Below are 22,537 nucleotides of genomic sequence, written 5' to 3'. Positions count from 1 at the left end.
GCTTGGCAAATGACAGATCCATAAGACTCAGGGCAGCGCCTGAATCCACAAACGCCATAACAGGGTAAGAAGACAATGAGCAAATTAAAGTCACAGACAAAATAAATTTAGGTTGCAAATTACCAATGGCGACAGGACTAACAACCCTTGTTAGGCGTTTAGAGCATGCTGATATAACATGTGTAGAATCACCACAGTAAAAACACAACCCATTCTGACGTCTATGATTTTTCCGCTCATTTCTAGTCTGAATTCTATCACATTGCATTAAATCAGGTGTTTGTTCAGACAACACCACCAGAGGATTAGCGGTTTTGCGCTCCCGCACACGCCGGTCAATTTGAATAGCCAGCGCCATGGAATCGTTCAGACTTGTAGGAATGGGGAAACCCACCATCACCTTCTTAATGGCTTCAGAAAGGCCATTTCTGAAATTTGCGGCCAGAGCACACTCATTCCACTGAGTAAGCACGGACCATTTCCGAAATTTTTGGCAATACACTTCAGCTTCATCCTGGCCCTGAGAAATAGCCAGCAAGGCTTTTTCTGCCTGAACTTCAAGATTGGGTTCCTCGTAAAGCAATCCGAGCGCCAGAAAAAACGCATCAATATTTGCCAATGCCGGATCTCCTGGCGCTAGCGAGAAAGCCCAATCCTGAGGGTCGCCCCGTAAAAAAGAGATAACAATTTTAACTTGCTGAGCTGAATTTCCAGATGAACGGGGTCTCAGAGATAGAAACAATTTACAATTATTCCTGAAATTCCTAAACTTAAATCGGTCTCCAGAAAACAGTTCAGGAATAGGTATTTTAGGTTCAGACATTGGACTACTGGTAACAAAATCTTGTATGCCCTGCACACGAGCAGCAAGCTGGTCTACACTTGTAATCAAGGTCTGGACATTCATGTCTGCAGCAAGCACAAGCCACTCAGAGGTAAAGGGGAGGAAGAGAGGAAAAAAAACAAACAAAAAAAAAAAACTCAGAATTTCCTTTCTTATTATCCCACTTCTGCAATGCATTAAACATTCAATGTTGGCCTGGCATACTGTTATGACTAGTGTTGAGCGATACCGTCCGATACTTGAAAGTATCGGTATCGGAAAGTATCGGCCGATACCGGCAAAGTATCGGATCTAATCCGATACCGATACCCGATACCAATACAAGTCAATGGGACTCATGTATCGGACGGTATTCCTGATGGTTCCCAGGGCCTGAAGGAGAGGAAACTCTCCTTCAGGCCCTGGGAACCATATTAATGTGTAAAAGAAAGAATTAAAATAAAAAATATTGCTATACTCACCTCTCCGACGCAGCCTGGAGCTTACCGAGGGAACCGGCAGCGTTGTTTGCTTAAAATTCGCGCTTTTCCTCCCTTACGTGAAGTCCCGGCTTGTGATTGGTCGCGTGCCGCCCATGTGGCCGCGACGCGACCAATCACAGCAAGCCGTGACGTAATTTTAGGTCCTTCAGGATTTTAAAATTACGTTCTGGCTTGTGATTGGTCGCGTCGCGGTCACATGGGCGACGCGACCAATCACAAGCCGTGACGTCACGGGAGGCTGGACACGCGCGCATTTTAAAATGCGCGCTTGTCCTGCCTCCCGTGACGTCACGGCTTGTGATTGGTCGCGTCGCCCATGTGACCGCGACGCGACCAATCACAACGCCGGAACGTAATTTTAAAATCCTGAAGGACCTGAAATTACGTCACGGCTTGCTATGATTGGTCGCGTCGCGGCCACATGGGCGACGCGACCAATCACAAGCCGTGACGTCACGGGAGGCAGGACAAGCGCGCATTTTAAAATGCGCGCGTGTCCAGCCTCCCGTGACGTCACTGCTTGTGATTGGTCGCGTCGCCCATGTGACCGCGACGCGACCAATCACAAGCCAGAACGTAATTTTAAAATCCTGAAGGACCTAAAATTACGTCACGGCTTGCTGTGATTGGTCGCGTCGCGGCCACATGGGCGGCACGCGACCAATCACAAGCCGGGACTTCACGTAAGGGAGGAAAAGCGCGAATTTTAAGCAAACAACGCTGCCGGTTCCCTCGGTAAGCTCCAGGCTGCGTCGGAGAGGTGAGTATAGCAATATTTTTTATTTTAATTCTTTCTTTTACACATTAATGTTGTTTCGATACCGATACCCGATACCACAAAAATATCGGATCTCGGTATCGGAATTCCGATACAGCAAATATCGGCCGATACCCGATACTTGCGGTATCGGAATGCTCAACACTAGTTATGACCCCAATGGCAGAGGGTCTCAGAAATAATTACTAAGTCTCACACAACACCACTCATGACCACAGGAGGGAGCCCGAGAACGGAATTCACAACACAAACCTCACTGAACTCGAGCTGTTTGCCAAGGAAGAATGGGTAAGAATTTCAGTCTCTCAATGTACAAAACTGATAGAGACATACCCCAAGCGACATGCAGCTGTAATCACAGCAAAAGGTGGGGCAACAAAGTATTAAGTTAAAGGGGCCGATGTTATGACCCCAATGGCAGAGGGTCTCAGAAATAATTACTAAGTCTGCAAACACAAAAAAACAGCTCATAGGGCAGTGGTAACTGAGCTGACCATATATCTAATCCTAGCACCACAAATAGCAGCAGCCGGGGAACGTGCCTACGTTGGTTCTAGACGTCTCACGCCAGCCGGAGAACTAACTAACCCTAGAAGGGAAAAGAAAGACCTTTCTTGCCTCCAGAGAAAAGACCCCAAAAGTTGGATACAAGCCCCCAACAAATAATAACGGTGAGGTAAGAGGAAAAGACAAATGTAAGAATGAGCTAGGTATTTAGCAAAGAGAGGCCCACTAGCTAATAGCAGAATATAGTAAGATGACTTATATGGTCAGCAAAAACCCTATCAAAATATCCACGCTGGATATTCAAGAACCCCCGAATCGTCTAATGGCCCGGGGGGAGAACACCAGCCCCCTAGAGCTTCCAGCAAGGTCAGGAATCACATTTAGTACAAGCTGGACAAAAATGAGAGCAAGCAAATAACCAAAAAACAAAGAAGCAGGACTTAGCTTAATTTAGCACGAACCAGGACCAGCAGACAGCAGCAAACAGAAAGGATCTGATTACAACGATGCCAGGCACTGGACTAAGGATCCAGGAAGTTTATATAGCAACACCCCTGGACTAACGACCCAGGGGGGTGCCAAACTGAGGAAAGACAATCCCAGAGTCATATCACTAGTAACCACAAGAGGGAGCCAAAAAGTCTAATTCACAACAGGCCGAATTATATTGCACGCCCCACTTTTCAGTTTTTGAATTAACACAAAAACTTTAAATAACCAATAAATTTCGTTCAACTTCACAATTGTGTTCCATTTGTTGCTGAATCTTCACCAAAAATTTACATTTGGTATCTTTATGTTTGAAGCATGATATGTGGGAAAAGGTTGAAAAGTTCCAGGGGGCCGAATACTTTCTCAAGGCACTGTAAACATATACAGTATATATATATATATATATATATATATATATATATATAAAAATATATTAAATACAAATTGGATGATTGTTTGGAGGCGTTATATTGCAGAGAGAATGTACACTGGAGATTAACCATCATCTTTATTTATGTTCATTTCAGCACAGATCTTTCATTTATGGCTAAGGTTAGAAGACAATTTGAGGTTCTTCCAAAGTGCAGCTGTAGAACAGATATGTTTAATAAAGGCACATCCAAAGATAATATTCTTACATTGCATCTTGCCCTGTACCTGTCATGAACTGCTTCTCTTATTACAGGAATATTGCCGTTATCCTTCTAGTTATCCATACCTCATTATGGATGTATAGTATCTATTTTAATGGCACATAAATTGCAGGTTTGGCACATGCTTTCGTGATCCAAGACTTATACGGTGGAATGAAGACGTGTGTTGGTGCCGTGCCATCTTCTCACATGAAAAATGCAAATTTTAAGCAGCAGTAAATGAGTTTCAAGACAAACATGATACCGAAACAATTGCATATGACATGGCTCTGAAGAGCACAGGTCTGCTCACTCATCATAACAATATGTACATTTTGTACAAGAGTCCATGTTGACAAACGTGACGTTGAACACAATGCCGACATATAGTGTGACAATATACAAGCAACTTTATCTAGACGAGATACAATTCATTCCAGTCACATCCTTTTCTTTTGCGCAAACCTGCTGGACAGTGCAAAGCATTGATATCTGGCAATAATGATAATCTTTTCATCACACAATTAGCAATATATCATGCATATACGTAGTTTTCGGGTTTTTTCTATTAGATTTAAATGTAAACTTTAATGTAAAATTATAAAGCCACTTCTTTTATTATAACTGATTAGATCTGCAAAGTTGTTTCTGATCATAGCGAACCCACTTCAGAATGCAGCCCCCGTAGTGATCACCCCAGATACTACTCCCAGCACCCTAACAAACAGTTGACTTAGCAAGGAAAAGTTATGAACAGCAAGGCATATCCTTTGCAATGGTCAGTACAGCAGACCTTTTTTATCACATGGTGTGCCCTCCATTTTGGCTCCTTGAGGAGGGTTTTTTTTGTGTGAGCCCAAGATACAGTAATCTGGTGCCCGCTATTAGCCCAAATGGTTTTATTCATTTTATCAATTTTCAGTGTATAAAAGAATATAAAGTTGCATTGTATTAAGGGGAAAAATCTGTGTATTGTCAACTTCAGTGAAGTAACAAAGACGTGATGGTCACACAAGGATTGTGTCACATATTTCTACTGAGCACTACTGCCTCGGGCCTTTCAGTAAATCATTTTAAAGGGTAATTTCCCTTTAAGGCCTTAAATTGGCCTCATATTAGAAGATTTGATCTAATTTAATTTGAGTGCATAAATGCATATTCAGGTGACCTAATGGATACATTAAATACATTTGTAACAGTCATCCAAACTTCTAGTTATAAATAAGATTGATAATAGATACATAACATAACTGTTTGCAAATGATACTAAAATATGTTACAAAGAAAAGTGCTTTCTGCGCTGTCAATGAATTACCGTACTAAAATCCTGGACGTTTGGCAAGCTAAAAAAACACAGAACTAAAGAGAACTTATGAGGTCATGCATTTACTGCTGTGTTTCTCAACATGCGGTTTTTCCGTGATGGTAAAACTACAACCCTCAGCATGCACTAACACCTGATAGTTGTTATGGCTTGTAGGAGTTGTAGGTTTGCAACCACTGGAGAGCCAGAGGTTGGAGATCACTGATCTATTCCATAGAGACCTTGTGTTCTCTGGGTTATTGTTGTTTTATTTTGGGAAATGTTTTTCCTGTACCAAGGAAACGTTTTGTGGAATTACAAACTGGACGGCTCGACGATGAGATCAGTATGGAGGCTGCATATACATTAAGAAAACATCTGGTTGGATTGCTGAGTCACGCGAATAAAAGTTGTCCTTCTGCTTAGCTCTTTGAGTTTGGCAGCTCCAACATATGTACAAGTGGATCTCAGTCCTCCCAAGATGTCCCGCGCAGTATTCTCCACATCTCCTCTGTATGGAACCTCCACTGTCCGGCCTTCAGAAGCCCTGAAAAACAAAATAAGTAGAGAACATGATCCCGTTATCTGCATAGCAGAAGCTTGGAAATAATGGGTTAACTGCAAATGTGATATATAATGAACTCCGGCTGCATTATAGTGAGCTGTCACGAGAGGTGTCAGATAGTTGTCAGCAGTAGTTATATTGATTGATAGTAATGAGCCATATCCTCCTTCTCCTCTTGCTTCATAAAACTCAATGTGAACAAAACAGAACTCATCATCTTTCCTCCATTTCACCTAATACCCCTACCCACTATATCCATTACAATTAAAGGCACCACCATTTCTGCTGTACCAGATGTCAGCTGCTGCAGAGTTAACCTTGACTCTGCCCTGTCCTTCAAACCGCACATCTAAGCTCTTGCCACCTCCTGCCATCTCCAACACAAAAATACTTCCAGAATCTGTCCTTTCCTCCACCATCAATCTACTAAAATGTAAGTGCATGCCCTCATCATCTCCCACCTTGACTACTGCAATATCCTCTTCTGTGACCTCCCTGCTAACATTCTCGCACCTCTTCAGTCCGTCATTAGCGCTGCTGCTTGACTAATCCACCTCTCTCCTCTGCTTCTCCCCTCCGCAAATCCCTTCACTGGCTCTCAATTCCCCAATGTATATAGGGAAGTTCCCCTTAAACCGGGTTTAGAGCTCCCCCTTCTGGCCTGGAGTCAGAAAGTGTTGCATGTAAGATTACCTGCCACAGGGATCCCTCCTGTCTCCAGGCATGGCATGGCATTACCCTCCCCGAGAGGAAGACTGCACCACTGTGTTACCCGAACTCCTGGGGTGCCACACAACCAGGCCTGTGTGAAGCAAACACAGAGCCAGGGACTTCAAAGCGGCTGAAACACCCAGGAGTTACAGTGGTGCCATTGCCAATGGCAATGGGTTGCAACAAGGACTGTTTGTGGGAACCCAGCTGTGAACCAGAGGATATCACTTTTGTTTACGCGAGTCTGGAAATAATAACATTTTTATGTTGAACTTTCTGTGGTCCCTGCCTATCTGTCGCACTGCATAAACCCCACTGCACTACATGGGGGAACTCGCAAAACAACCTCTTTGTTTTCTGTTTTTTTTTAATTTGAGGCAGCGAAAAAATATTAGGAATGGCAAATAGAATGAGCAAACTGCTGTTGGGTATAACAATGTCTGGGTGAGGCTGGTTTACTTCTCTAGTCAGCACTTCTCTATTCTATATAAGTTCTATGAGATCCATGCTTGGTTCATTTTAATTAATGTGAGCTTGCCCACGTTGACTATGGACAGGCGGATGCACTTGTCTGTGATCACACCCAGTGCCTGCTAAACAAACGTTCTGACAGTACACTTGCCGAAGGACAGGCCAGCACCTCCAAGGCTCAGGCCATGTGTTCAGTTTGGTGACCCAGAAGTTAAATTGGGCAGAACCATCACTCAGCACATGTAGATGTGTGGACACATAATCTTCCACCATGTTGTTGAAAGTCTGCCTCCTGCTAATACGGACCATATCAGATAGTGGTGCTAGATGTTGTGGCATGCTGAGGAAGGTGCACTTGTAGTCCCGCATTTTCCACTCCAGTGATGGAAGTAATGGGTGTCACCCTGCTGTGAAGACAGATCCTCCTCCTCCTCCAAAAGTGTCCCTTGCCTGGACAGTTGTGTACCTGGCCTCTGTTGGTACAGGAACCCACCCTCCGAGCCATGTGTAGATGACTAGCCTGATAATGGTGTGAATGGTCCCTGTTCCTCCTCCTCTTCCTGCTGTGCTATCACCTCATCCATTATCTCCTGAAGCATTTTTTTCAAGGAGGCATAGAAGTGGGATAGTAAAGCTGATGATAGCATCATCAGTGCTGGCCCTGGAGTACTTGAAGCAGCGCAACACAGCACACACATCCCACATGAAGGCCTACTCATTGATGGTGAAGCGGTGTTGTTTTACAGAGCGACTCACCCACACGTGCTACATTATGAAACTCAACTATTGCCTGCTGCTTCTCATACAGTTTTTACAGCATATGCAAGGTGGAGTTCCAACTTGTTAGTACGTCGCATATCAGCCGGTGAGCGGGAATGCAGAAGCAGGGTGAGAATGCCGAAAGCATGCACCGACGCCCCGCACCTTCTGCAGCATCTCTGACATCTCGGGGTAATTTTTCAGGAATCTCTGCACTACTAAATTTAGCACATGCCTCAGGCAAGGGATGTGCGTCATACCGGCTATGACTAGAGCTGCAACAAGATTTAAACTGTTATCGCACACCATCAGGCTGGGCTTGAGGTTCAGGGGCAACAACCACTCATCGGTCTGGTGTTTGATTCCCGTCCATAGCTCCTGTGCATTGTGGGATTTTTCCCCAAACAGATGAGTTTCAGAAAAGCTTGCTGTCCTTTTCCCCTGGCTGTGCTGAAGTTGGTCATGCAGGTGTTACGCTGACCAGATAAGGAAGCGGTGGAGGAAGCGCCGTAGAAGGGGCAGGCAACAGGTACAGAGGAACATCCATTAATTCCTCGGTGGTGTTCAGACATGCGCCAAATCACTTCCCGTCTCAGGCCTAGCCACAATTACATTTACTTAGTGGGCAGTTAGGGAGATATAACATCCCTGCTCGTGCTTACTGGTCCATGTATCAGTGGTTATGTGGACCTTGCCATTGATGATGTTGCGCAGTGCACACCTGATTTTGTCTGCAACATGTAGGGCACTGACCTGGAAAGGTAGTAGTGGCTGGAAACCATGTACTGTGGGACAGCCACTGTCAAAAGTTTTTTAAAAAGTGTCCATTTTCACCAGTGGGAATGGTAGCATTTCAAAGGCCAGGACTTTTGAAATGCTGGTGGAGCGCCTGCTAGGGCCTAGGGGACAATCGGTACCGCGTCCGGTGGTCGTTAAAGGGGTGGTCACGGTGGCAGCGACCCGGTCCGTGGCCCTGGGCATCCAAGTTAAAGGGAAAGTCTTTAAAGGGGCTGTTTGGAATAAAGAATGTTTGTGACGCCACCTGTGGTATTTGGACACAGATGACCAACACTGCTTAAAGGGGTCCACTGGGGATGATGTTATTGCATCAGGGATGGTACGGCTTTCCACAAGTGAAGCCTAGTCCCCAGGGCTCCCGGTGTAGTAGGCAAAGATGACAGACGGTGTAGTGCCGGAAAGAATTGGAGGACACAAGGTTGTAGTCTCTTTACCTTTTACTGGTAGTAGGCAGCCACAGTCCAGGGTACGGATCACAGGTGATGGAGAGGTCCAGCCAGCCTGGAAGCGATTCAGAATCCCACTAGCTAGGTGGGGTTGGAAGCTTTCCTTACTGCACTGTGTTGTAGTCCCTTGCTGTCTAAGGCTTCACACAAGGTCCTCACTTTCTCTCTCTGTCCTATTAATAGGACAGTATCCGTATGGCAGGCAACTCTGAAGGCAGAGCGTGTAAACAATCTGTGTCTTGTCAGCACATTGCCTGAAGAAATGCTACTCCAGGGAGCTCTTCTGAGCTGGCTTTGGTGTGCTCAGTTTGTCGGCATAGTGGGCAGTAACAACCAATGTACTGGCTAGGGGCTGATCGCTGTACTTTTGAACCCTGCTCCCACTTTTGTTGTGCAGCTGGGGCAGCGTGACCACCACCTGTTCTACTGAACTTCCCACATCACACGGATGGCCTTAACTCCACGTGTGCTCTAGGACCTCATCATTCACTGCATCATATTCCACCCAGTCTGCACCCCTTCCCTCTTTGCCAGTCTGCACACTGCAGAATGCCACAGCAGTTAGCACCTGTGTTTTCGTAAGCATCATTAGACAGAATAAGTGGTTGGGCATCAGTACACTCAGTCTCTTCCACTTGTGGGGCAGGGCCAGGTGGATGGCCCACAAAACTACAGCAAGCGGAGTCATCAAAAAGCAGAAGTGACTGCTGCATGACTTGCGGCACAGACTGCTTGCATGATTTTCAAGGGGGTGAGTTGAAAGACAGATGCTCATGTGTCACAAGTGTAAACTCTGCACTTTTAACAGGGGACTGAGTGGAAGACAAAGCAAAGGAACTTGAGGCACTCTCAGCCATCCAACCTAAAACTGCCTCTACTTGTTCTGGCCTCACCATTCATCCTATGAAATCACGCAGAATGTCCTGTCACCTGCATGTACCAAAAGAAGATGTTTTATTTGGGTGCATAGCAGGCACAGATCAACCACGTCCCCTCCCTGCAGCAGCTATACCACCACCACCAGCAGCGCAATAGCCATGTCTCCTATTTAATGGTCTTCTCATTTTTTGCACCCCAAAAAAGTGCAGTGCATTGCATGGCCTGAATACAGAGAGAGTGGCCAGGAGTATTAAACTGCTTGTATTCAGAGTGCCCCCACATATCCTGTTTTCAGACAGAGTACTCCAAATGAGGCTGTTTTCAGAGTACCCCCACAGAGGCTATTTTCAGAGTACCCCCAATGGGGCTGCTTTGCTGAGTGCCCCTAAAAAAACACAAAAACAGTGTTGGCCTCCTTCATCTACACCGCTAAGTCCACCTCGAACCTGACGAGCCCAAACATTCACTGGTCTACTCATTCCTAATTATAACATACTAGATGGAGGCCCGATGCTATCATATCGGGAGGGCGGTAATGTCACAATGGGGGCAGGCTTTGCAGCATTGAGAATCTCCCCCCATGTGCTCACCCACCTATCCACTCTCTCTTTCCCCATGTGCTGACTTCTCTTTGACCTATCTACCCCATGTGCTATATGCCTTGCTTGTGTCCCAGCGATGCTGTTGCTCTTCAAGAGTCTCATTTGCCCATTGTTGTCTTCGATGTTGTGCCTTTGCTGCTTTCCTTTCATTGTCATTGGCGTACTTTTTAGGAGGAGCCATGTTGACGCTGATATTTGCTTTTTAAAGGGGTTTTCCCACGAACGAAAGTTCATGTTAAAAAATTTCTGTGTCTGACCGTGTACAGAACATACCACAGCTCCTGGGCAGAGGAGGAAGCAAAAGACAATACTGACATTACAGCAGGAGATGGCAGAGGATACATTTTGTGAGGTAAAATATTGTTTAAAAACAGTCAGTCAAATATTTTACCTTGCAAAATGAATCCTCCGTGATCCCCTGCTGTAATGTCAGTATTGTCTTTTGCTTCCTCCCCTGCCAAGGAGATGTGGTATGCTCCGTACACGGTCAGACACAGACAATTTTTAAAATGAACTTTCGTTCATGGGAAAACCCCTGTAATGTGACCGGCTTCCTCTGCCTGTAGACACATCGTGCATCTGCCACCGGGATCAGCCAAATGATTCACTGCGCCTACGTGGAATTCACGCAGACGCAGTAAATCAGACTGCTGCCATCTTTGTGCAGACAGATAGTGGCGGTCACATTAAAATTGCGCATGAGCTCCTCCTATCCAAAGATGGCGGCAGTCAGTGAATCATTCAGCTGATCCTGGCGGCGTCGTGTTTGCGATGGTGTTCTGCTGGTGGTACCGCGCAAGAGGCTGTGTACGGCGTATACAGTGTGTGTGTATGGTGCGTATGGCATATACAGTATGTGTAGTGTGTTGGTGCTTACGGCATATACAGTGTGTGTTTGTGTGTGCATGTGTGATGCGTATGATTTATACAGTGTGTGTGTGTGTGTATATGGTGCGATGGTGTTCCGCTGGTGCTACCGCGCAAGAGGCTGGTACCACCAAAAGTTTCCATATTGAGACACCCATCACTTGGGTGTCCCAATATGGCGGTCGGTGAACTTCCGCCACTTGGAATTCTGGGATTCGGACACATCTGGACGGAACAGAATGTGAAGACATTACAAGGCAAGTATATATTAAGATGCATGAGTGTGAACAGAGCAGTTTATGTACCCACAGACTTGATCATGTACACGGCATTAAAGCTGGCAATGCACTAGTGACACCTTGCGGTCAAATGCTCATTCCACGGATAGCTTTCTTTCTCAACTACTCACTACCCATGACCATCCAACTTGGTGGTGACTAATTAGTCAAAGCACAAAAGTCTGTGGGGCTTAAATTTAACCAGCCATTCTGTCCAATCTTACCCCACCACAAACACACACTTCAACAAGGAGTTGAACCACATTAGATGGTAGAGCGTTTGTGTCGATATCTGCCAAATCTAGTGTGTATGGAGGGATTTAAGACCAGGATCTCCACTGGTAAAGAATGCTTAAAGAAGCACTTTCATGATGTGTTTTTTTTTTTTTTAAATAAATTTGTTTTTATATCCATGCGATCTAAGTGGTAAGGTTTCTCCTTGTGGAGAGTGACATACCATCTCTGGCTTGTCAAGGTAAGGAGGCTTATTCGCCGTGCAGTGCTCCTCTGGGAAATTTAGTATGCAAATTGCCTCATCAGAGAAAAAGAGGACTTGAACTCTATAGCGCCACCTGTTGGAAGTAGCGATCCTACAGGTCACAATCAACCCTTTAACGAGTCTTGTAATATGACTTAGGATAAAATTCAAATCAGTATCTCAATTTGCAGACATGGTGTTTCTTTTTTTTTCTTTTAAAACCATTCAGGTTAGTCATAACCTCACAACTCAATATAAGCTCATCAACTTAAACATCGTTGTTTCAAACTCTCATCATCATGGTTCATATTTATTTTAGTATGACAAACCAAAGGTATAAACAAAAGACATCCTAAAACCCTATAGCTAAACATCAATTATATGTGCTGATATTTGATCAGGTGCCACCATTTTTTCAATTTCCAAATGCCCTCTGCATCAGAACCACCATCGCCTTTGCTGTCTAATTTATAAATCAAGAATAATCTAGAAAAGATCAGCCTAGCACACTTATTCACAGATACATGCTTCTCTTTGAAAAGTCCTAAATTCATCACATTCCCACAAACTCTGCATCACGCAAGTTTTAAGTAACCATAGTATTCTATTTTTCACACTACAGCATGCACCAACCAAACATCGCAACACGCCAATCAATAAAACTCACACCCGCTAACTCCTTACACAACCCACCTACACACTTCCACACTCTGTACGCGTAATCCCACATAGTATGCCACACAGTCTCACATCCACCACATCCTTCTCTCGGACACACATCCGTTCTGGTCAGACCTCTTCTCTTCTGAACCTGTCGCACAGGCAAAATATTGTGCAAGGACATCCATGCAATAGCCCCTTTGTCTATAGACATCCCATGCGTTCCCAAACTCTTCCATACACCTGAAATTTCATTCCCTCTCAAACCCACAATACTACATTCCACCTCATTCTTACATATTATTTTCACCACATTCTTAGCCATTTTAAAATCATTCATCAGCACACTCAATAAATCATGCTTTCTCACAAACTTTTCAATCACCTCATACCAGACCGGACACTTGATAGCAAAAGGCACTCTAGAATCCCTCTTTCTCCAACATATAACATACAACATCCAACCAGTAGAATAATTTGTCATGTACGCTCTCTTAGTTTTTTTATTCAACAAAATAACTACAGTTTTGATATACTGAAGCCCCAGAAAAATCTCAATGTTTGGAAAGGCCATGCCACCATGGTGACAAGCCTTGAAAAGACTTTCTCTGTTAAGTTACTCTATTTTACTGCTAAAGAAAAAAGTAAAAACTAACTTTTCCACTCTTTTTCTGTAAAATGGTGGAAAAACTGTTGCAATAAAAATCAAAATAGGAAGAATCACTGCTTTTATGATCAAAATCTTACCACCTGAGGTCAAGTCTCTCAGTCACCAAAAATGTAAGTTACAGTACAGACCAAAAGTTTGAACACACCTTCTCATTTAAAGATTTTTCTGTATTTGCATGACTATGAAAATTGTACATTCACACTGAAGGTATCAAAACTATGAATTAACACATGTGGAATTATATACTTAACAAAAAAATGTGAAACAACTGAAATTATGTCTTATATTCTAGGTTCTTCAAAGTAGCCAACTTTTGCTTTGATGACTGCTTTGCACACTCTTGGCATTCTCTCAATGAGCTTCAAGAGGTAGTCACCGGGAATGGTCTTCCAACAATCTTGAAGGAGTTCCCAGAGATGCTTAGCACTTGTTGGCCCTTTTGCCTTCACTCTGCGGTCCAGCTCACCCCAAACCATCTGGATTGGGTTCAGGTCTGGTGACTGTGGAGGCCAGGTCATCTGGCGTAGCACCCCATTACTCTCCTTCTTGGTCAAATAGCCCATGCACAGCCTGGAGGTGTGTTTGAGGTCATTGTCCTGTTGAAAAATAAATGATGGTCCAACTAAACGCAAACCGGATGGAATAGCATGCAGCTGCAAGATGCGGTGGTAGCCATGCTTGTTCAGTATGCCTTCAATTTTGAATAAATCCCCAACAGTGTCACCAGCAAAGCACCATCACACCTCCTCCTCCATGCTTCAGGGTGGAAACCAGGCATGTAGAGTCCATCCGATCACCTTTTCTGCGTCACACAAAGACACGGTGGTTGGAACCAAAGATCCCAAATTTGGACTCATGAGACCAAAGCACAGATTTCCACTGGTCTAATGTCCATTCCTTGTGTTCTTTATAATAATAATATAATAATAATTTTTATTTATATAGCGCCAACATATTCCGCAGCACTTTACAATTAAGCGGGGACATGTACAAACAATAAATTCAGTACGAGTTAAGACAATTTAAACAGTGACATTAGGAGTGAGGTCCCTGCTCGCAAGCTTACAATCTACAAGGAAATGGTTCTTTAGCCCAAACAAGTCTCTTCTGCTTGTTGCCTGTCCTTAGCAGTGGTTTCCTAGCAGCTATTTTACCATGAAGACCTGCTGCACAAAGTCTCCTTTCAACAGTTGTTGCAGAGATGTGTCTGCTGCTAGAACTCTGTGTGGCATTGACCTAGTCTCTAATCAGAGCTTCTGTTAGCCTGCGATTTCTGAGGCTGGTGACTCAGATAAATTTATCCTCAGAAGCAGAGGTGACTCTTGGTCTTCCTTTCCTGGGGCGGTCCTCATGTGAGCCAGTTTCTTTGTAGCGCTTGATGGTTTTTGCCACTGCACTTGGGGACACTTTCAAAGTTTGCCCAATTTTTCAGACTGACTGACCTTCATTTCTTAAAGTAATGATGGCCACTCATTTTTCTTTACTTAGCGGCTTTTTTCTTGCCATAATACAAATTCTAACAGTCTATTCAGTAGGACTATCAGCTGTGCATCCACCAGACCTCTGCACAACACAACTGGTGGTCCCAACCCCATTTATAAGGCAAGAAATCCCACTTATTAAACCTGACAGGGCACACCTGTGAATTGAAAACTATTTCCGGTGACTACCTCTTGAAGCTCATCAAGAGAATGCTAAGAGTGTGCAAAGCAGTCATCAAAGCAAAAGTTGGCTACTTTGAAGAACCTAGAATATGACATATTTTCAGTTGTTTCACACTTTTTTGTTAAGTATATAATTCCACATGTGTTAATTCATAGTTTTGATGTCTTCAGTATGAATGTACAATTTTGATAGTCAAGAAAATACAGAAAAATCTTTAAACAAGAAGGTGTGTCCAAACTTTTGGTCGGTACGTTCTATGCGTAATCCACACTTCTCCCAGCTCTCCTCAACCTTCCAAGTCCTTATTAAATAATACTTCCAGTATACTTTGATAACACCCTCCTCACACTTTACCCCCTCCATTTTAATATCGTCATCCCCAAACATTTAAAAATACATTTATTCCAATCCACTCTAAAGCCAGACGCACCACAGAAAAATTCCGAAAGCAACTTAACCCTACTCATAGATGCAACACTTTCACTCACAGCCACAACATCATCCTTATATCCAAGAACTTTTACATGCTTCCCACAACTCCCAGGTACCAACAAACCTCGCACTATTTTATCGTGTCTCACCAAGCACAACAAAGTTTCAATCACATATACGAACAAGACAGGGGACATGGGACACCCCTGCCTTACACCAGACATAATATTCACTTGCTCACTCAACCACCAATTAAAATAAACTCACTTGACACCATTATACAAAGACATTACCCCATTCACATATTTTTTAGGAAATCCCATTCTCTCCAGAACTTTAAACAAAAACACATGCGAAACCCTATCAAACGCTCTCGCAAAATCAATTGTCAGAACCATACACTTCTGTTTCCTTCCCATGCAATCTCCAATCAAATCCCTTAATAACAATAAGTTATCACTCATACTCCTTGCAGGCAGAGCACACACTTGATCCTCATCCACAACACTACCAATCACCTCACGCATACGATTCGCCAACAATTTGCTATAGATTTTATAATATGCATTCAGGAATGTTAGAGGTCTCCAATTCTCTAAGCACTTTCTCTCACCTTTCTTATACACAAGCGCAACCACCCCCTCTTTCATTGATTCACACAATTTACCACTCTCCCACAAATACTTACATATCTCAGTCAAATCAGCACCCAGAAAATCCCATGCTTTCACATCGAATTCTACCCACAATCCGCCTTTACCTGGTGTATTATTTTTTTGGCACTCTTCATCACATTTTCTACTTCATCCTAATCACATCCTCATTCAAAATATCACATTCTCCACTATCCAACTTGTTCTCTAACCCATTCAACACTTCTGAAACAAGACCGGAATCAATCCATTTTCTATCATATAACTTACTATAGAACCTATTCACCTCCTTTATCACATTCTCACCTGACACACAAACCGTTCCTATCCAGGACTTTATTCATATCAAGTTTTCTCCCATTCATTTTCTTAAAAAGAACCTTGTGCACTTTTCATGTTTCTCAAGGTGTTCTATTTTGGTGTGATAGATGATTTATTTCCCCTTTTCATCCATAACACTCTTTAATTCACTCTTTGTCTCAAACAACAGATCAGACACATCCATCCCACTTTCTCCACACTTTCTTAACCATTCTAAACGCCTGTTTAAATCATTAAATCTGCTCCAATAAATAGCAGCTGTTTTATAGCCCCATTTTTTGAAGAATTTTTTGCAACACACCTTAACCCAGTCCCACCATTCCAGCACACATGCAAAATCCCTCTTACATACTCTCCACTCTTTATACTTTACTTTTAATTCAGTCATCACATCCTCATCATCTAACAGTCTTACATTCAGCTTCCAAACTTCACCCCCATACACACGGTCATCAATCGCACTAAACACACCTCTAAAACCACCATGATCAGAAAAAGGTACAGCATTTTGTTCAAAATTCATACACAACATATTATTGGAAAGCAACATTTTATCTATCCTGGATGCAATACCACCCCTATCAGCATGGAATGTTGGTGGTGGTGGGATGCCAAATTTCAGAACAGCAGCATCTAGAAGGGAAAAATCAGAAATAAGATTGGATAACTTTTTACTAGTTATGTCACAATTCCCTTCTGTTCTGCAATTAAAGTCTCCAACTAAAACTGTAGGCATTTTGCCCAGAAGAAACAAACCTAATTTTTCCAAAAGAGCCAGCCGCTCCTTTTTTCTGTCATTTCCCGATCGACAGTACACATTAATTATTCTAGCCCGCCATCCCCAATAGCTAGCATATGCAATTATACATCTACCCACCTCTACTACTGTGTGACTATCTGAACTAATTTCCCTGTTATCCAATAATATCCATACCCCATCATTTCTATTAACACATGAGCCGGACCATACATGCTGTCCGTAAGGCCAGTCCTTATCGCTTGGAGAGTTCTCAATCCCACATTCCTAGGGACAAAAGATATGAGCGTTCATCTGTTTGATATAATCTTAGACGATTTCTTTCCTGTATTTGGATCTAATTAGCCTGATATTTAGGGACATAATGCCCCAACCAGCTTGGGGAGGCATAAAATGATGGTGTTATTTACATGACGACAAACACGCCACTTTTGCTTCAGCCATTTTCGTCTTCCATCTGGAACTGCAACACCCCAAAACTGTTTTAGGAATGCCTAAAAAAGTATTGGTGTAAGGAGAAAAAACATTCTGAGGGTAACTACGTTCACTCACCGGACTTAAACAATCTTCACTGGCGTCTGCCCAATCGTTCTGGGCTTCTTACTGGAAGTTCCAGGCTCCTCATCCTGAGAGGGCCTCTCAAGAGTGAAGTCACCTTGACCTCTACAAGTGCCAACTCCTCCTCAGTAGCTAACCAAGATACACTGGGGGAATTACCAAGAGAACCCTCCAACTCCCCCTCCCCACAGACATCAGACTGATGAGGGAGCTAACCTTCAACATCAGCAAGTTCCAAAACTGCTGCCTCTGGGCTGGGAGACTCCGTTTGGAGCAGGGCCTTTTCATGTGCATCCATGATTTCAGGTTCCTCAATAAGATCTGGGCCTGTAACCTGTGGAATGTCAATAACAGCAGCAGGGGGTGTAGCTACCCCACCTGAGACCTCAGTGTAAAGGCCCCGTCTCACATAGCGAGATCGCTAGCGAGATCGCTGCTGAGTCACAAGTTTTGTGACGCAACAGCGACCTCCATAGCGATCTCGCTATGTGTGACACGTACCAGCGATCAGGCCCCTGCTGCGAGATCGCTGGTCGTGTCGGAATGGCCTGGACCTTTTTTTGGTCGTTGAGGCCCCGCTGACATCGCTGAATCGGTGTGTGTGACACCGATCCAGCGATGTCTTCACTGGTAACCAGGGTAAACATCGGGTTACTAAGCGCAGGGCCGCGCTTAGTAACCCGATGTTTACCCTGGTTACCAGCGTAAATGTAAAAAAAAACAAACAATACATACTCGCCTTCTGATGTCCGTCAGGTCCCTTGCCGTCTGCTTCCTGCTCTCACTGACTGCCGGCCGTACAGTGAGAAGTGAGAGCACAGCAGTGACGTCACCGCTGCGCTCTGCTCTCACTGTACGGCCGGATCTCAGTCAGAGCAGGAAGCGGACGGCAAGGGACCTGGACACCGAAAGGCGAGTATGTACTGTTTGTTTTTTTTGGTAACCAGGGTAAACATCGGGTTACTAAGCGCGGCCCTGCGCTTAGTAACCCGATGTTTACCCTGGTTACCCGGGTGCTGCAGGGGGACTTCGGCATCGTTGAAGACAGTTTCAACGATGCCGAAGTCGTTCCCCTGATCGTTGGTCGCTGGAGAGAGCTGTCTGTGTGACAGCTCCCCAGCGACCACACAGCGACTTACCAACGATCACGGCCAGGTCGTATCGCTGGTCGTGATCGTTGGTAAATCGTTTAGTGAGACGGGGCCTTAAGACCTAGGACTGATCCTGGCCTTACAGTCCAGATACTTATGGCCTTCCTCAAAACAAACATTACACATAACAGGATTTGTGCAGTCTTTTGCCATATGGCCTGAACCATTGCAATTCCTGCAAGTTGGCATCTCCCCAGAACTATCCTGGGTATGCCTGAAATTTTTACACCTCCTGCAGTACATCGGGGCATCCGAGAAAAACCAAAAAACACTATTTTTCCAAATTGAAAAATTAAGAGGTGGTAATGGATGCCTCCTAGGCCTTGGGGATCCATCCCAAATCTCACAAAAAAATGTATGCTTCCTGTTTCAGAGCCCTTCTCCTTTCAGGACCCTGTAGGAGTACTGAACATAAATGCAATGTCTTTTAAAAAATAAAGTAATGTCATCCAGGCAAACAAAGGGGTTGTGCACGAAAACTACAAGTGGGATATCCCTCTTAGAATACAGCACAGTAAAGGTAAGACTTTCCAGCAAAGGATTTGCAACTCCATTTTTCAAGGCAATAAACAAATTCTGGCAAGGAGACATAGAAGATAGCACCAGCACATACCTGCTGCCTTCCTTCCTGAACTCCTGCAGGCATATTATATCAGACTTCCAAATCTTCAGGATGTCATAAGACACCATGTTGACCAAATATATCAAGAAAAATGTAACTTCTTATCTTCAACGATGTCAATCCTGAATCCATTTTTGACCCGGCTATCACCGGTTCCACAGAATTGAAGTCGGACTCCCATCATCCACAGCTCCTAGGATCTCCTTCCCAAATCCTCCTGGCAATCTCCCAAAAGCAGCAACCGGCTTATGCCACTGAAGTGGCGATGCCAGAAGGCCAAGAGACAGCACTCAAGATATTCAGAAGACTTTGCCCCTCGTCAGTGCAAAGTGAGAGAACTGATGTGGCTAGGTGAGAGGCTCTGGACTGAGGTGTAAGGGGTAAGGTTTCTCCTTGTGGAGAGTGACACCATCTCTGGCTTGTCAAGGTAAGGGGGGGGCTTATTCACTGTACAATGCTCCTATGGGAAATTTAATATGCCAATTGCCTCTTCAGAGAAAAAGAGGACTTGAAATCTATAATGCCACCTGTTTGAAGTAGCGATCCTACATGTCACAATCAACCCTTTAATGAGTCTTGCAATATAACTTAGGATAAAAGCCAAATCAGTATCTCAATTTGCAGACAGTGTTTCGGGTTGTTGGCCCTATATCACTCTCCACAAGGAGAAATCTTACCCTTTAGACCTCAGTCCAGAGACTCTCACCTAGCCAAATCAGTTTTCATGCTTTGCACTGATGATGGCCAACAGCCAGAAACACCATGTCTGCAAATTGAGATATTGATTTGGCTTTTATCCTAAGTCATATTACAAGACTCATTAAATGGTTGATTGTGACTTGTAGGATCGCTACTTCCAACAGGTGGCGCTATAGAGTTCAAGACCTAATTTTCTCTGAAGCGGCAGTTTGTATATTAAATTTCCCAGAGGAGCATTGCATGGGGAATAAGCCTCCTTACCTAGACAAGCCAGAGATGGTATGTCACTCTCCACAAGGAGAAACCTTACCCCCTATACCTCAGTCCAGAGCCTCTCACCTAGCCAAATCAGTTCTCATGCTTCGCACTGACGAGGGCCAACAGCCCGAAACACCGTGTCTGCAAATTGAGATACTGATTTGGCTTTTATCCTAAGTCATATTGCAAGACTCGTTAAAGGGTTGATTGTGACTTGTAGGATCGCTACTTCCAACAGGTGGCGCTATAGAGTTCAAGTCCTCTTTTTCTCTGAAGAGGCAATTTGCATATTTATATCCATGTAATGTAATGTGTATGTGTTAATATACTCACCTACCACTACCTTCTACGGGATCCAGTGCCCTACCACTGCTCTTCTCAGTAACGTCACCACACATCTAACTAACTGGCTCGTTCTATGCATGAGCTGGAAGTCTCTTTTACGATGTCTGAGTCTGAATAGTGGTGACATCACTGAGAAGAGGAGCAGAACGGAGCTGGATCCCAGAAAAGAGGGTGGTAGGTGACTAGCTAAACATATACACACTACACTACATGCGCATAACCATAGATTTAAAAAATAACTACATGGGATGGCTTCTTTATCATTTCCTATAGCAAATCAAAAAATGGCTAAAAGTTTACACTTTAGACATATTAGCAGAGATCGAAATGCAATCAGATGCTTGTTTTTATTTTCAAATCTGCAGTTGACAACTGAAATCTTCAATCTAGTTGTTGTCATCACTGAGCTGACATTCACTAGGTAATGGGCACTCCCACAAAGATAAACAATTGACACACTTTCTCCAAACTTACTGGTAATGATTGGAAAATAATCTACTAAGTAAAATGTAAAAATAACAATTCCTGTCTTATCATCTTGTCAGGAGGGTCTCTGCATAAGACTTTCCCAGAGGTAGCATGAGGGAATAAATTAACTGATAAGGAATACAGCATCAGTCTGCAATAAATGGCAAATCCTGTGAGGTATGATCTATGACAAGCTGGAGTGCAATAAATATGTCTTGACACTATCCTCACACTTCACTGCTTAAAATGTGAAAAAAGTCACCCTTGGGGATTTTATACTATACACTGGGCTTTTTCTTCACCTAATTATCTCCTTGCAGTTTGTCACATGCCCATATCATGCCATGCTAGACAGCTGGCTAATAAGATAGATAGATAGATAGATAGATAGATAGATAGATAGATAGATAGATAGATAGATAGATAGATAGATAACAGATATATACAAAAAAGTTAATTTATTTCAGTTCTTCAATACAAAAAGTGAAACTCATATATTATATAGAGTCATTACAAGCAAAGTGATTTATTTCAAGTGTTTATGTCTGTTAATGTTGATGATTATGGCTTACAGCCAATGGAAACCCAAAAGTCTTTATCTCAGTAAATTAGAATAATTAACAAAAAACACCTGCAAAGGCTTCCTAAGCATTTTAAAAGGTCCCCTAGTCTGTTTCAGTAGGCTCCACAATCACGGGGAAGACTGCTGACTTGACAGATGCCCAGAAGGCAGTCATTAACACACTCCACAAGGAGGGTAAGCCACAAAAGGTCAATGTTAAAGAAGCTGGCTGTTCACAGAGTACTGTATCCAAGCATAGTAATGGAAAGTTGAGTGGAAGAAAAAAGTGTGGGAGTAAAAGGTGCACAAGCAACCTGGATAACCGCAGCCTTGAAAGGATAAAAGGCCATTCAAACATTTGGGGGAGATTCACAAGGAGTGGACTGCTCCTGGAGTCATTGCTTCAAGAGCCACCACACACAGACGTATCCAGGACATGGGCTACAAGTGTCGCATTCCTTGTGCCAAGCCAATCATGACCAATAGACGTCAGAAGCGTCTTACCAGGGCCAAGGAGAAAAACAACTGGACTGTTGCTCTGTGGTCCAAGGTGTTGTTTTCAGATTAAAGTAAATTTTGCATTTCATTTGGAAATCAAGGTCCCAGAGTCTGGAGGAAGAGTGGAGAGGCGCACAATCCAAGCTGCTTGAGGTCTAGTGTGACGTTTCCACAATCAGTGATGGTTTGGGGAGCCATGTCATCTGCTGGTGTAGATCCACTGTGTTTTATCAGGACCAAAGTCAGCACAGCCGTCTACCAGGAAATTTTAGAGCACTTCATGCTTCCCTTTGCCGACATGCTTTTTGGAGATGGAAATTTCATTC

At 43.7% G+C, this 22,537-nt stretch overlaps 1 protein-coding gene across 1 annotated transcript in view; it reads right to left on the bottom strand.

Annotated features, from left to right (window-relative positions):
- Positions 1–3,592: 3,592 nt before the first annotated feature.
- GMPR (guanosine monophosphate reductase) overlaps positions 3,593–22,537 on the bottom strand; it is a 150,580-nt gene continuing 131,635 nt past the window's right edge. The window contains exon 9 of the mRNA XM_077269929.1: positions 3,593–5,585. Within this exon, the coding sequence (XP_077126044.1) occupies positions 5,405–5,585 (181 nt within the window). The 3' untranslated portion in view covers positions 3,593–5,404. The remainder of the gene's footprint in view (positions 5,586–22,537) is intronic.

Source organism: Ranitomeya variabilis, chromosome 6 (genome assembly GCF_051348905.1).
Source record: "Ranitomeya variabilis isolate aRanVar5 chromosome 6, aRanVar5.hap1, whole genome shotgun sequence".
NCBI lineage: Eukaryota > Metazoa > Chordata > Amphibia > Anura > Dendrobatidae > Ranitomeya > Ranitomeya variabilis.
This window is presented reverse-complemented; position numbering and strand designations above follow the sequence as displayed.